The sequence below is a fragment of the Mytilus edulis genome, chromosome 6, assembly GCF_963676685.1.
Source record: "Mytilus edulis chromosome 6, xbMytEdul2.2, whole genome shotgun sequence".
NCBI classification, from domain to species: Eukaryota; Metazoa; Mollusca; class Bivalvia; order Mytilida; family Mytilidae; genus Mytilus; species Mytilus edulis.
Genome location: NC_092349.1, coordinates 14,309,121 through 14,322,775, shown reverse-complemented (window position 1 = coordinate 14,322,775; position 13,655 = coordinate 14,309,121). Strand labels below are relative to the sequence as shown.

The following is a 13,655-nucleotide window of genomic DNA, read 5'->3' as shown; positions in this document are numbered from 1 at the left end:
AGAAAATAATTTCATTACAATTCTTAAAATCAACCGACTGAAATTATATGTTCACTCATGCGCGCTCTGTAAAATATATTTGAGAAAGAAAGTAAACGGCACTCATGTTCACTCATGCGCGCCATGTAAAATAAATTTGAGAAAGAAAGAAAACGGCACTTATGTTCACTCATGCGCGCCCTGTAAAATATATTTGAGAAAGAAAGAAAACGGCACTCATGTTCACTCATGCGCGCCCTGTAAAATATATTAGAGAAAGAAAGAAAACGGCACTCATGTTCACTCATGCGCGCCCTGTAAAATATATTTGAGAAAGAAAGAAAAACGGCACTCATGCGTGCCCTGTAAAATATATTTGATAAAAAAAAGAAAACGGCACTCATGCGTGCCCTGTTAAATATATTTGAGAAAGAAAGAAAAACGGCTCTTTTGCGCGCCCTGGAAAATATATTTGAGACAGAAAAAAAACCGGCACTTTTGCACGCCCTGGAAAATATATTTGAGAAAGAAAAATAACGGCACTCATGCGTGCCCTGTTAAATATATTGAGAAAGAAAGAAAACGGCACTCTTGCGCACCCTGGAAAATATATTTGAGAAAGAAAGAAAACGGCACTCCTGTGCGCCCTGTAAAATACATTTGAGAAAAAAGAAAAACGACAACCATTGAATTACAGGCTCCTGACTTGGGACAGGCACATACATAAATAATGTGGCGGGGACATGTTAGCGAGATCCCAACCCTCCCCTAACCTGAGACAGTGGTACTATAACATAAGAACGAACTATAAAAATCATTCTTTAACAGGGCACGCATGAGTGCCGTTATTTTTCTTCCTCAAATATATTTTCCAGGGCGCGCAAAAGTGCCGTTTTTTTTAAAAGGCTTAACTCATCAGATGGACAAAAATACAAGTGGACGTGGCCGAGTACTTATACATCCAAACACAAAAGACACAATGAACAGATCTGAGAGTACTCGTAGTTATCTGACAGCTAGTTCAAAGCCACTAACAACTAATAAAAAAATCATGCATCTAAGATTAAAAGGTCACTCGTAGGTGTGAATATGTTCTAAATTGGTCAGACAATACTTGGTCATGTTTTATGAAGATTTAAGCCCTCGGCTTCGCCTTGGGCTTAAATCTTCATAAAACATGACCAAGTATAGTCTAACCTATAATTAATAAACAATGGTGTCCTTAACCGATTTAAACCATCAAAATAATAGAGAGGGTCTGTGTGGGGTTTATACAATATCGGATAGTGGACAAAAAGTGCAGAATAATGCCCCCCCCCCCCCCCCCCCCCCCCAATAAAAGAATAAAGAATTGGCAAACAAAGAAGGAAAAGAGAATAAAAGTTCCTTAAATATGACAAATAGAGGAAATGAAAACAAAAATGAAGGACCCCCAATAAACACACTCTTAGTACCGATCAAACTATATTTAAATGTCCACACATCGATAATTGTTGGAAAAAGGTTGTAAAGTAAACAAAGGCTAAAGAAACGCGATCAACTATTTTTCTTCTAATTGGTATATTGCAGTTGATCAAACATGAGGACAATTTCAATTCAAATTAGAAATAAATACCTACTGTATGTCAACTGATAGAAAAATAGGGTAATAATATTGAAAGATTTATACTTTAAGACATTTAAAGAATGTTCAATTGAAGTATCTTTGTTCTTGCGGATTAAATCCTGGACTCAAAAGCCTATTTATAATATCTACCTTGTATAAAAAGTTGACCTCGATGTTAGAGCAACATGTTACTTTATCATATAAATACACTGAGAACTCATGACTTAGGAGTTTATAATGGCAACAGAATCCCCCAAAAAGGAAGGTAAGGACCCCCTTTGGGGCCAATTTAAAATTTAAAATCCGAATAAGTTAGATTATAAGATAGATTAACATTAGCTTTTAACCTAGAATTATACACTATCAATAACTACAAATGCTAAAGAAATTAAAGGAAAAGCACATGTGTACACTTTACACGATTTTCAGTCAAGCACATAAAAGGGGGAGGTATCGGCGTCAATGAAACAGCTATCCGCAACGACAAAAAACAAAAACATCTAACAAGTATGCAACACATACGACAATAAACAGATGTCCAAACAATAAGACAAGCTCCTAGTCTAAATCGTTTAAATTATAAAAGATGTGAATAAATCAAATATCAACATGATAAAAAAAAACCTGCATGCCATTAATATGAAATTCTTCAAACCGGCATACAAAAAACGACCTGACGAGGTCCCTCCCTAACTTAGGCTGCATACGGGGTTTATAGAATAGAGAATATAACGTACCAAGAGTACAGATAATGGGCAAAAAAAGATAAATTGAAAAAAAAAAATGCCAAACTAATAAAGAATAGAGAACCTTTGTGTACGTAAATATCAAGAACAGAACAGATAATAATAAACAAAACGTCAAAAGAAGAATAGAGAAATATGTTCTACACAATGAAAGAATATAGATTAATGAGACTCCCCATCCAGATATTTATATGTGTCTGGGTTAAACTAGTTGTTTTAAAAATAATACAAAAAGTAACAAACAATGAAAATCTGTAGAGAGGGGTGTAAAGGGGTGTATCTGCACGGAAGAACGCGAAATAAAATTGCCATTTCACGATGAACGAACAATTAAAAATTTCTTACACGTTGATCTTTTTCCCGATTTCACGAAACACGGTGAATAACAAACCTTTTTCACGACTGAACGTGAAATAAAAATGGCAAAACACGTTGCACGAAAATAACCCTCTACCACCCTCTGTAGAGAAAAGGGATTAAACATAGTATTAAGAAGACTCAAAGTTAAACCGACCTGCATTTTTTAATTTTTTTCAAATAATCGTATTGGTCTAAGAATATGTATTATATAGATATAGATATGACAGTTGTCGTCATGTCTATTGGCTTGCGTCTTGTTTGTTTGCTGATAAAGATATCATTTTATAAAGTAAAGGGTTTTTTAATCTAATTTTTGGTCGATTTATTGATATTTGTATCATGCTAATAGTCTTTATATACTTTCATTGAACAAGTAAATAAGTTTTTATAGATTTTTATGACAAGTATATTGATTGATTTTCCGTCTTTTTTTATTGAGGGTAAAATATATTTTTGTTTTGACATCGTCCCCCGGGCCCCCTTTCCACAATAATCTAGATAAATAAATAGTAAATGAAACTAGTAAATAAAAATAGTAAGAAAATTGAAAGATAATAATAATTAGATGAAAAAAAAGTTACAAATCCGTGTTCTGCAAGGTCAGTAATATGTTATGCTCTTACAAATTCAAGTGTAAACTGATTATGTTTGCTCTGTAATACATGTTGAATATGTATCAAAAGGCATTGAAACTGGTGTGATAGGAAACTATCAAATAAACTAGGAAATATGGTGAATGGTTTTCAGTGTGAAATTCGTAGGTTTTTTCTGATGATGGTGTATACATATAAAGGATTAAAATTAAATATTTTGACATCTTAAAGAACAGAATTGCCGAACCCTGGACCAGGAATCAGTCGAAGCTATATATGCATTTTTCTATCGAAGCTACACCAAAATGTCTTCCTTTTTTGAGCATGCAGTGTTGGCGATCCCATACTTTTTTTTCTCTCAGACTATTATTGGATTTCCTTGGACTTTAGCACATACCCAATCACGGTGGGTATGGTTGTCCTGCGAGAGAACGTTCTGTGCTGGTGATTCGGTCCTGACGGGTGCTGGTGATCAATGAAAAAATGTAAACAAAGACGAAAATGATGATTTTTGACGTTTTCACTCATAAAAAATGGAAGAAAACAGTTGAGATTTTTCAATTTTGTTTCTTATGGGTTCATATGTAAACCATTAAAAAGTTTGTAAGCGTAACACAAAAATACTCATTTTCAGAAAATCTAGAACTGAAAAAATAAAACAAAAATGCTCATAGAGTCCGCTTTCTATACCGCAATCCACACGACAAAACTATTTTGTGAAAAAACATTGCAATTTATTAAAATTTAGCATTTTATCAATTTATTCATGTCCTGATACTGTGCTGCTGGGTCCTGATACGGTGCTGGTGATTTTGGATAAGAAGTTAGTCATATTTTGAAACAAATGTTACAAAATCAATAAAATTGGGCAGATAATTGTTGTCAATAGGATCTATGACTCATATTTTAGCTCTTGTGCATCAATTTGGCTGTTTAATATGTGTTTTCAAATGATCGTAACTAGTATTACATAATTACATAAAAGGGCAACATCTTTCGTCAAATATCAGATAACAATATAAAGTATCTAAAATAAGAATAGTTTTATTAAGATATTAAATGCCCCATTGATGCTTCAACAATGATCAAAGCCCATGCCGCATAGACATGTTTGTTAGCGCTCCGCATACCCCTCCCCACTTCCACCCAACCAACCCTCCTCATTTCCTCCTTCATTGTTACAGTGGTGTACCAACACAACAATTTATCACATAAAATAATAACACAAAGACACACATTATTGAACAACGAATGCTCGCAGGTACTGAAAGCTAGTTCAAAGCCGAATTTTCAACTAATAGATAAACCATGTTCTCATATACAAAAATCCCAATCGTGTCGATTAAAAAAGTCTCAAAACTTAAGTTCACATTTTAATGTTTGATGAAGCAGAACTTTAAAAGTGTGCAGTGAATCTTGTGCTCACAACAGTTACTGTCATAATTATGTTAACATAAGACTTATAAAGGAATTAAGAAGGTACCAAGAAATATTTTACAGTTCAATTTAATGATGATGAATGGAAGGAAATGGAACGGAAGTTTACATAGGACAAAAAGAAATTGATAGTATATTTTGGCGAAAGACTTAAACGCTTCTTTGCATTATATAGTATAGCTCTTCTATAAAAGCATGCAAAAAAAACTTTGATTGACTTGCTTGCTATGTTTGCTTGGATGTTTTCAAACAATAGGTAGGCGGAGTTTCAATACATACTGGGATTTGATTGGACAAATACAAACTGACAGGAATTGAAGTTAATGTTTATTGTCCAAACAAATTCTAGTATATAGTAAACAGACTACTTACCTGTCGTTTACAAACATCCAAACAATCATAGCAAGCAATTTGATCAATGCTTTGCTTTGCATATATTTATAGAAGAGCTGTAAATTCTAAAAAAAAATTCTTGTTGTCGTCGATGGTTAAATCCTCAACAAAATCTCAATAACTTTGTTGGAACGAATAAAGGTTTTAAATTAAATTTTCGTGGACTTTTTAGCTTCCACCCTGACGAGGCATGTTAGCTGTTCATATGCTGTTGCACCTGACGCACGGAAACTTTCACATTTCCATCTTCATTTCTGAAATATTTTACCCAGCTCATACTTGACAGGATTGTTATCCTAGTAAAAGGTGTAACCAATGAATTGAATACAAGTTAAAAATTCCACAATACTATATAATTCATTTTATGTGTCAATTTGTTCGAAAAAAGTCGAAAAGAAGAGAGTTTTTTTAATGTCATGATTATCTGTCGCTTTCTTGATCTATGCTTAGCATTTATTTCAGATGACATGGACTCCTCACCCTGGTGACCCTGCTGCCTTTCATAACTTCATCCGTATACATATATTTATAGATAAACAAAAGGCTGCAACTGGTATTTTTGTATTTAAAATGATTCGTTGTAACGAGAATATTTGTGGTGAATGGAAACTGTGAGGGTCAAAATCTTAAATTGCTTATAAATGTTGCTGGACCCAGTTTCGTTATCTGATCTGAATTTTCTGAAATGTGCAAGGTAGATAGACATTGGCCTTTTGATTTTTTTTACTCGGTAAGTTTTGCCCTAATTGCTTGAACTTTTGCAATATTAAAGCCGATTTCAATGAGTGTGTAGACAAAGGGAATATCTTTGGTTATCTTGCTTGCTGAACAGAAAAGTCATTGTTAGGTTTAGTAAACTACCCTACTTTAAGAGTAGACTAGTCCGACAAATGACACATCTTTCTGTCTGTAGGACCAGGCTACTTCGAAAGGAGGGTAGTATACCTTACCTAACAATGACTTCACGGTTTAGCTAACAAGCAAGCTAACCAAAGATATTACCTTTGCCTACATACTCAATGGAATCGGCTGTAACTAAAAACTCAAATACATTTTAACAGACAGTGGTCATGTTTGTTGATGAATATTGTCTTTCCTAGATTCACTCTTGAAAAATCATTTGGTAACATTTGGTCATTTGATATATGATCTTATAGCGATTCGGGTTGATAACCAGTTGAAATTAAGCCAGTTTTTTGTGTGTGTAGATTTGTATTGTTTTAAACTGTTATGACCTTTTAAAGTTAAATGTAGGTGTTTAATCTAAGAATTTCTTTTTTAAACTTATATACTTGTTTTATACTCAATTGGTAGTATGAAGCTACGAGATATTTAAATTTTTGAAATTGACATATTCTAGTCTGCCCTTTCATAAAAAAGTGAATTTTTTTAGTGTTCTATCGAACTTTCGAAAAAAAATACCTGATAACCGTTCAGACAAAAAAATTATGTTGAAAAAATCTTACAGATATAGCAAGTGATTCTTAATAGCTATAAGATACATTTTTCTTTTAAAATACAACTTTTAAATCTTACGGGAAACTATTCCAAGCTTAAAACTTTCACTGTAATCTCGCTCTAACTTATCCCCATCTCCCCCCCCCCCCCAAAAAAAAAAACCAAACAAACAAACCCGCAATACTATTGTCACTTTTATAGTCAGCACTAAATTGATCACAAACAAATGTGTTTAAAGCTGCTAAAGACATATGATTCAAACGCTCAGAAAGTCCTTCTTTCTATATTTTTGCTCTCCATTTTTATGCAAAACCTTTTACATTTTTATGGGTTATTGTTTTATGGGTTATTGCTGAAGGTCGTACGATGACGTATGGTTGTTAACACATACTTCCTTTGGTTTCTTATGGAAATTTGTCCATTGACAACAAACATACCACATCATCTACTTTATATAAGTACTGTATACATTACAACGTATTTTGGTGATCTTGCAAAATGATCGTAATCCCGAAAATCGTAAACATATTTTCTTATCTTAAAAGGGGGAAAGAAGGGTTCCATTAACAGGCAATAAATAAGATTACAGTAAAATTTAAAAAAAAAAATAAAAAAATAGGGGTATTTTTTCTCTCATTATAACCGTAAACAGATTCACAACAATGTCAATTTCAAGAAAGCAGACAACAGTTAATTAGTCAATAACAGTACAGCATCAATAATCTTGAATATATGCCACTTTTAAATAAAATATAAAGGCACAGAACCAGGACATAGCACAGAACCAGGACCGTTTTTCTTATCACCAGCACAGCGTCAGGACAATTCCGTTTAACGAACTTGCACGACTTTTGCAATATAATATTGTTGTAATATACTTTGCATGGTACTTATGACGCATCAGAGAAAAATTAAGCAACACAACAGTCGTTTTATTGCCGTTCTGATACAATGTAAACAAACCCACCAGCACAGAATCAGGACCCACCAGCACCTGACAGGACCAAATCACCAGCACAGAACGTTCTCTCGCAGGACAACCATACCCACCGTGAATATTGTTCACTAACAAAAATATGTAAACAATCCTTTGTTCCAGTATATATTTTAATAAACTCAAAGAAAAAACATATATACACGCGAATGCTTCTATTTAGAATGATAAGATATTAGGGTATTTTTGTAAACTCAAAAGAAGATAATTTTGATATAGTTCATGTGTATTGGCTTGCGTCTTATTTGTTTACTTTTGATCCACACGATAGACATTATTTTTAAAAGCTAACTTTGAAGATAAAAACTGTATACCGTTCGTACATGTTGTTCCTATAAGTTCGCTCCATTGACTATTCTTTTGTCTCAAGGAGTGTCAGGTCATGCGTATTGTTTTGTTCATCAAGAGACAAATCTGATGTTTTGTATTTCGGACTCGGAGCGCATACAACAGTCCGTACGTAATATATCGATACTATCTATCTATAATAAGTACTAATGTAGGTATAAGTCAATAGGTTGTATATTTGTTGAACAAATTAAAACAATTGAGATACAAATTTAGTATATATAAATACATCATACCGTACTGAACTCTTTAACTTCGACTACATACACTGCGTAAGTGTGGACATATTTCTTTGTGTTAGATAAATATAACGGTAAGAAATAATTGAACTGCTCCTTAACAAAATTAGAGACAATTTCTGTATATGAAGAGGGGGCGATGTTGTTGACGAAGGGTCCAACGTTGGATTTTTTATTACAATTATTAAAAGTTCAATGAATATTTCGTTTAGTGGCTTTGTCTCCGATAAATTTCTTTCCCTTACATTTTCAAAATCCGACAGTTGTTACAACCTACTTGAAATGGGATATTATAAATAAAGAGTCTAAATTAAAAAAAAAAACAATTATAATAATATGCCGAACTGATGAGTCGAGCCATTTCAAACTGTTTTACGGTGTGTTGTTACACCACTGTCCCCAATTAGAGGGTAGGTGAGCGCTCTAAAATATGTTTAACACCACCAAAGAATCTATATGGATCTGTTCCTGGTCAATAGCCTGTAATTCAGTTGTTTAATCTTTTTAGCTTAATTGTTTTTGTGTGTTGTTTTTTAATCAATTAGACAATCAGAACACAAGTTCACGTGTTTGTAAACAACAACATGTCACAGCATGGTGAAAAATAAAGCAACGGCATAACAAAATGAGAGACAACCCAAAATAGAAAATGGACGGTCTTGTACTAAATACAAGAAACGAATAATAAATTAGATATACAGCACGGCCACCGATCGGCAATCATTAATTGACAAACTCGTGCCTTTGAACTATCACACGCATGAACACAAAGAGGATGTGGCTTGGTAACACTTGTTTGTGAGCGCTACACTCTCCCCCAACCCTCGAACATAAATTGCAATGATTCACTCTATATAGCATATGAATATACACACTAGCTCAGTCATCGCACTGACGACCTTCATGAGGGTAGTGAATGGGGATACCTTCATGACGTATAACGGTAAAAATTCTTGCTAAATGACGTTAACAATAATTTTTAGTGAATGACGATAAAATGTACACTTTCTTTTAGGCGATAAAAAAAATCAGTTGAAATTGACGAATCACGCTATTTTTTTCCCCAAAAAATAACGATAACAATAATTATTTGAGACATCTGACGAATCACGATAAGGATATTTTGACGAATGACGGTAAAATTTTAACCAATTTGACGCTAACGGTAGCCGAAAATGACCGTTTGACGCTTGACAATAAAGGGCATTTCCACCCTCCTTCATCTAATAAAAAAATGATGTTGTTTGTGCAAACAACAACTAGTTTGTTCTCGATTCTGAATGTAAACTCATTTCTGAAGTTATTTTATTTTTTTTTTTTATTATTTTTTTAATATCTTAAACTTTATATGTGTTTAACGAAGATAAATCGTTTTAACCAGTAGTAAAAGGAAAGTGTATATTTGTCTCGATACATAATTTTTTTTAAATCTTATATAATGTCAGTTAGTTCTCGATTTAGCATTTTGTTGTCCCAGGACTACATACATCATTTATAGTGAACGTATCCGTATCGATATCATTGTTATCTGTATATATACTAAAGGTATCTAGTTCTAAAAAGTTTTTCTTAATCGATTATTTTAAATAATTCATATTCTTACTTTTTTATTGAATGAACTAGCTTATATTTCAGCATTCCATTTAAGTCAATAGGTTTTCTATAAAGTCAATACATTTTTCATAATCATTCATAAGTTTGATAAATCTTTTTCCATTGTAGAGACCATGTCTCCTCCATATGACTGGCAGGCGACCAAATGCCTCGCAGAATGCAACAAGCATATGTTAGCCAATCAAATTGCCTGTGATGTTGGATTTCTAGTTGGGGACGAGCAAGAACTTGTAATGGCGCACAAGTATGTCATGATAAGCCGAAGTTGCGTATTTTATGCCATGCTTCACGGATTAATGGCTGAAAATGCAGACGAATACATATCTATCCCAGACATCGACAAGGAGACATTTAAACAAATGTTAGAGTAAGTCTGGTCACGTGTTTTAAAAAAAAAATGGCAATATTAATAATGTGTAGTATTCTGTGAACAAAACCCTTTTATAATGCGCACGAAAAGAAAGAACATATTAAAGAGACATGTACCAATTTATCATATAAGTTGAAAGTTTAGTTCTCGGTGTTGTTTTTTTAACATTGTTGTTTGTCTTTTGGTCTCAGTTTTATTTTCATTTGCGTTGTCAATTAAAATTTGTTGTTATAAAATGTTAGAAATTATTATAAATTAAGGAATGCATCTCTCTCATGCAAAGCTCTGATTCCTTTCACGGATTTGGCTATACTTTTTAGAACTTTTGGATTATAGCTCTTCATCTTTTATATAAGCTTTGGATTTCAAATATTTTGGCCACGAGCATCACTGACGAGACATGTATTGTCGAAATGCGCATCTGGTGCAGAAAAATTGGTACCGTTATTGTTGTTATTTTCGATTTTGATTATCCATTTGGCATCTTTCACATCTCTTGTGAAACATTCGTTAAAACAATTTTCGTAAGTTAATTACAGTACACAAACTGTTTTAAAAGCACTGCATATTGAAAATTAGATAAGGATACACGAGGGTCAAAGTATGCAATGTTCCATTGTATAGTGTTGGGATGCAAATGGAAGTCAACTGCGGCGTGCCCCCTCCTTATTCACTGGGGCAAAAAAGATATAGAAGATACTTTTCATAGCAAGGGAAAGCAAATGATATACAACTGAAACAAGAACTATCTTTAAAAAAGATATCCGACGTAATTAAATTTGAGTATACATTGTATGTTTAAAACTATCATTTCGATAACCTTCAGAAGCACAAAGATACCATTTAAATAACGTTTTCTCTGTTTGTGTTCAGTATTCTCGGTCCTCGTATCTTTCTGTTTACATTCACCAAAACCCCGCGGAAATCTCCCATGCGTAGGTGCGATCTAAAAGTCATGTACGTTCGTACAACAAAGTTTACATTAAAAATTATATAATTGTCTCGAATAAACAGCTGTCACGGATGCAAAGAGCTATTGGAGAAACAATTATTTTAATAAAAATATAAATCTTTGTAAGATCTAGTTCAAATATTTATAGTTTTTCACTTGCTTTCCATCACGATATAATTAACGAGACGTTTTTTCAAACACAACCAAATCACCCACCATGACAGCATTTTGTCCAATCACAGAAAGGATTTTTAAGCATGCATATTCTGTTGCCATAGTTAAGCGTCCTTAAGTTCAAAGGGCACAAACCGAAACTATACCGACTACGTCGGAAAAATCAGACGACTATTCATGTCCCCAGTGAGTCGAGACACCAACACACAGTAACAGGCAACCACTTCTTGAAGGTGACCGTAAAAGTTATACGTAGTATTTTTAACATACAAATCGACTTTTGTTCTCAACATTGTGATTTTTTTCTTTCAGGTTTATATATAGCGATGATGTAAAGATCGACACAAAGACAGCAGCTTCTCTTTTATATGCAGCAAGGAAGTACGGTTTGAATGGTTTAGAAGATAAGTGTACAAGAGCACTTGAGCATGGTATCCTTGGTGACAATGTTTGTTTTATTTTAGACCAAGCTTACAAGTTTGACAATGACGAACTAAAAAAGAAATGCCTGGATTTCATTTTCCACCAACCAAAGATAGTCCTCAAATCATCAAGCTTCTGTGATCTTGCACACCAATGTGTGTTAGAAATCATTAGTTCAAACGAACTTGATGCTGCAGAAGATGCAATATTCGAAGCGGTAATGCGATGGTCTGAAATCGAATGCTTACGTCAGGAAATGTTGAATTCATCTAAAAACCAAAGGAAAGTTCTTGGTAGAATACTATATCAAGTTCGATTCCCACTTATGAACGAAGCGTTTTTCAATAAAACAGTTATACATTCAGACTTATTAACAAGAGATGAAATAATACATCTTCGAAATTTCTTTACAGGAAAGGAAATACATTCAAAACATTTCATGACCACAAAACGAGTAACAGGCGAAAACTTAGTTCTTCACTGGCGTTTTGGACCGGTCAGTTGCATACACAACGAAGAAACTGCAATATCATTTTCATCGTCCATTGAAATATTAGTTGAAGGTGTTCGCGTAGACTGCAGTATTTTTGAGGATGAATTTTACGACGCAGATCTCGCATTATTTGATGTAAACAATAAAGAAATGGCAAGAACTAAAAGAAGAATTGATGTCCGCAACAAATCGTCATTAATTAACGTTACGTTTCACGCTGCTCCTAAAATTGACAAGGGTTACAAGCATACTATCATTTTGAAAGTTCAGGGGTCACATGGTTACTATGGAGCAAGCGGAAGGTCAAATTTGCAATTACATGGTTCCGTTCCCACGTGTGTAAATCCTGAAGGTGACTTTACGAAAGTCATTATGCGTAAAGATCAAGTGCCAGCAATTCTTGTGAAGCCTGTTATACGCAGCTGAAGTGGTATGGCGTCCCATTGAGACAGTCAGGCAACAATCTCACCAACTTTATGACCATTTATAAATCTGAAAAGGATACAGATAGTGTTAAATTATACAACGTTCCATTGTATGCAGTATGGAGATGCAAATGGGAGCCAACAGTGCTCTATATTCGCTGGGGAAAAAAACACCAGAAAAAAGATGCCAACGGGCAACAAGAGCGAGAGATTGATAGAGAGAGAAACGACATAGCATTTAATATTTAAAAAGGAAATCAATATTTCAACTACAAATATTGAAATTTATGTAAATGTCATAGACCTCTTGTAAATAAATAAATAAATAATTTTATACGACTATATATTTATTGATTATGAATACCTAATATTTTTACTGCTTAAAAAATATTCAAAGTATATATATGGACTGGTGTACAGAAATATGGTCAATCAGTGTATTTAACCCGTCATGCAGTAAAACACATGAAAGAAGATGGCTTTCATTTGTGTATACTCAAAAACGTCCCGTCAGAATGGAAACGCTTTAATTTCTGTATAATATATTAATTAATGATTGCAACAACACTTCGGGGTTCGTACGTGGATTTAATTTTGTTGCAGGGCAGTACTTGTATCTCTATTCAATATACCGTCTTTTGTGAAGTGGCTTTCAAACTTTTCCGTCGGTCATTCCTCACGACCTATTTTGCAGAACTACCTTTACTGGATTAAAGTTATTTTTTAATTATGATTAACAGTCTATGGGTATAAAACACCACCGCCTTTCATTGACTCATCTCGACCGTAAAATCTAAGATTGAAAGAGGTGTCAGGTGGTGGATCCAGAAATGTGCATACGGGGGACCAGGTCCTCTGAATGCCTTTGAAGTGCCCTTTCCAGTCATGCTTCAATGATTTCATATATATAATCAACACAACTTTCCACACAAACCACATGAACCCCAAATCCGCCTCTTGCGTCCGTTTGGCTGTGTGTTAATACATGTACAAAGAAACGCTGGTCGGAATATAGACCGTTGAATTGGAATGGCTTTATGATGGATTTTAC

General features: G+C 33.9%; 1 protein-coding gene across 2 annotated transcripts; it reads left to right on the top strand.

Moving 5' to 3' along the window:
* Positions 1 to 1,742: 1,742 nt before the first annotated feature.
* On the top strand, positions 1,743 to 12,940 carry LOC139527187 (BTB/POZ domain-containing protein 6-like). 2 transcript variants are annotated; one of them, XM_071322497.1, is made up of 3 exons: positions 1,743 to 1,850; positions 9,876 to 10,134; positions 11,576 to 12,932. In XM_071322497.1, exons 1-3 carry the CDS (start codon positions 1,823 to 1,825, stop codon positions 12,603 to 12,605), a joined length of 1,317 nt encoding a protein of 438 aa, XP_071178598.1. In that variant the 5' UTR covers positions 1,743 to 1,822; the 3' UTR covers positions 12,606 to 12,932. The 2 variants fall into 2 exon arrangements, with proteins under 2 accessions (XP_071178598.1, XP_071178599.1); XM_071322498.1 differs by lacking the exon at positions 1,743 to 1,850 and adding an exon at positions 7,977 to 8,227 and having other exon boundaries at positions 11,576 to 12,940.
* Positions 12,941 to 13,655: the final 715 nt, after the last annotated feature.

Bases quoted from the DNA above. Each gene is read 5' to 3' on its own strand.
- LOC139527187 (XM_071322497.1), top strand. From the start codon at position 1,823: ATGGCAACAGAATCCCCCAAAAAGGAAG. The intron at 1,851-9,875 runs GTAAGGACCCCC...TTTCCATTGTAG, and splicing joins AGAATCCCCCAAAAAGGAAG to AGACCATGTCTCCTCCATAT. The intron at 10,135-11,575 runs GTAAGTCTGGTC...TTTTTCTTTCAG, and splicing joins ACATTTAAACAAATGTTAGA to GTTTATATATAGCGATGATG.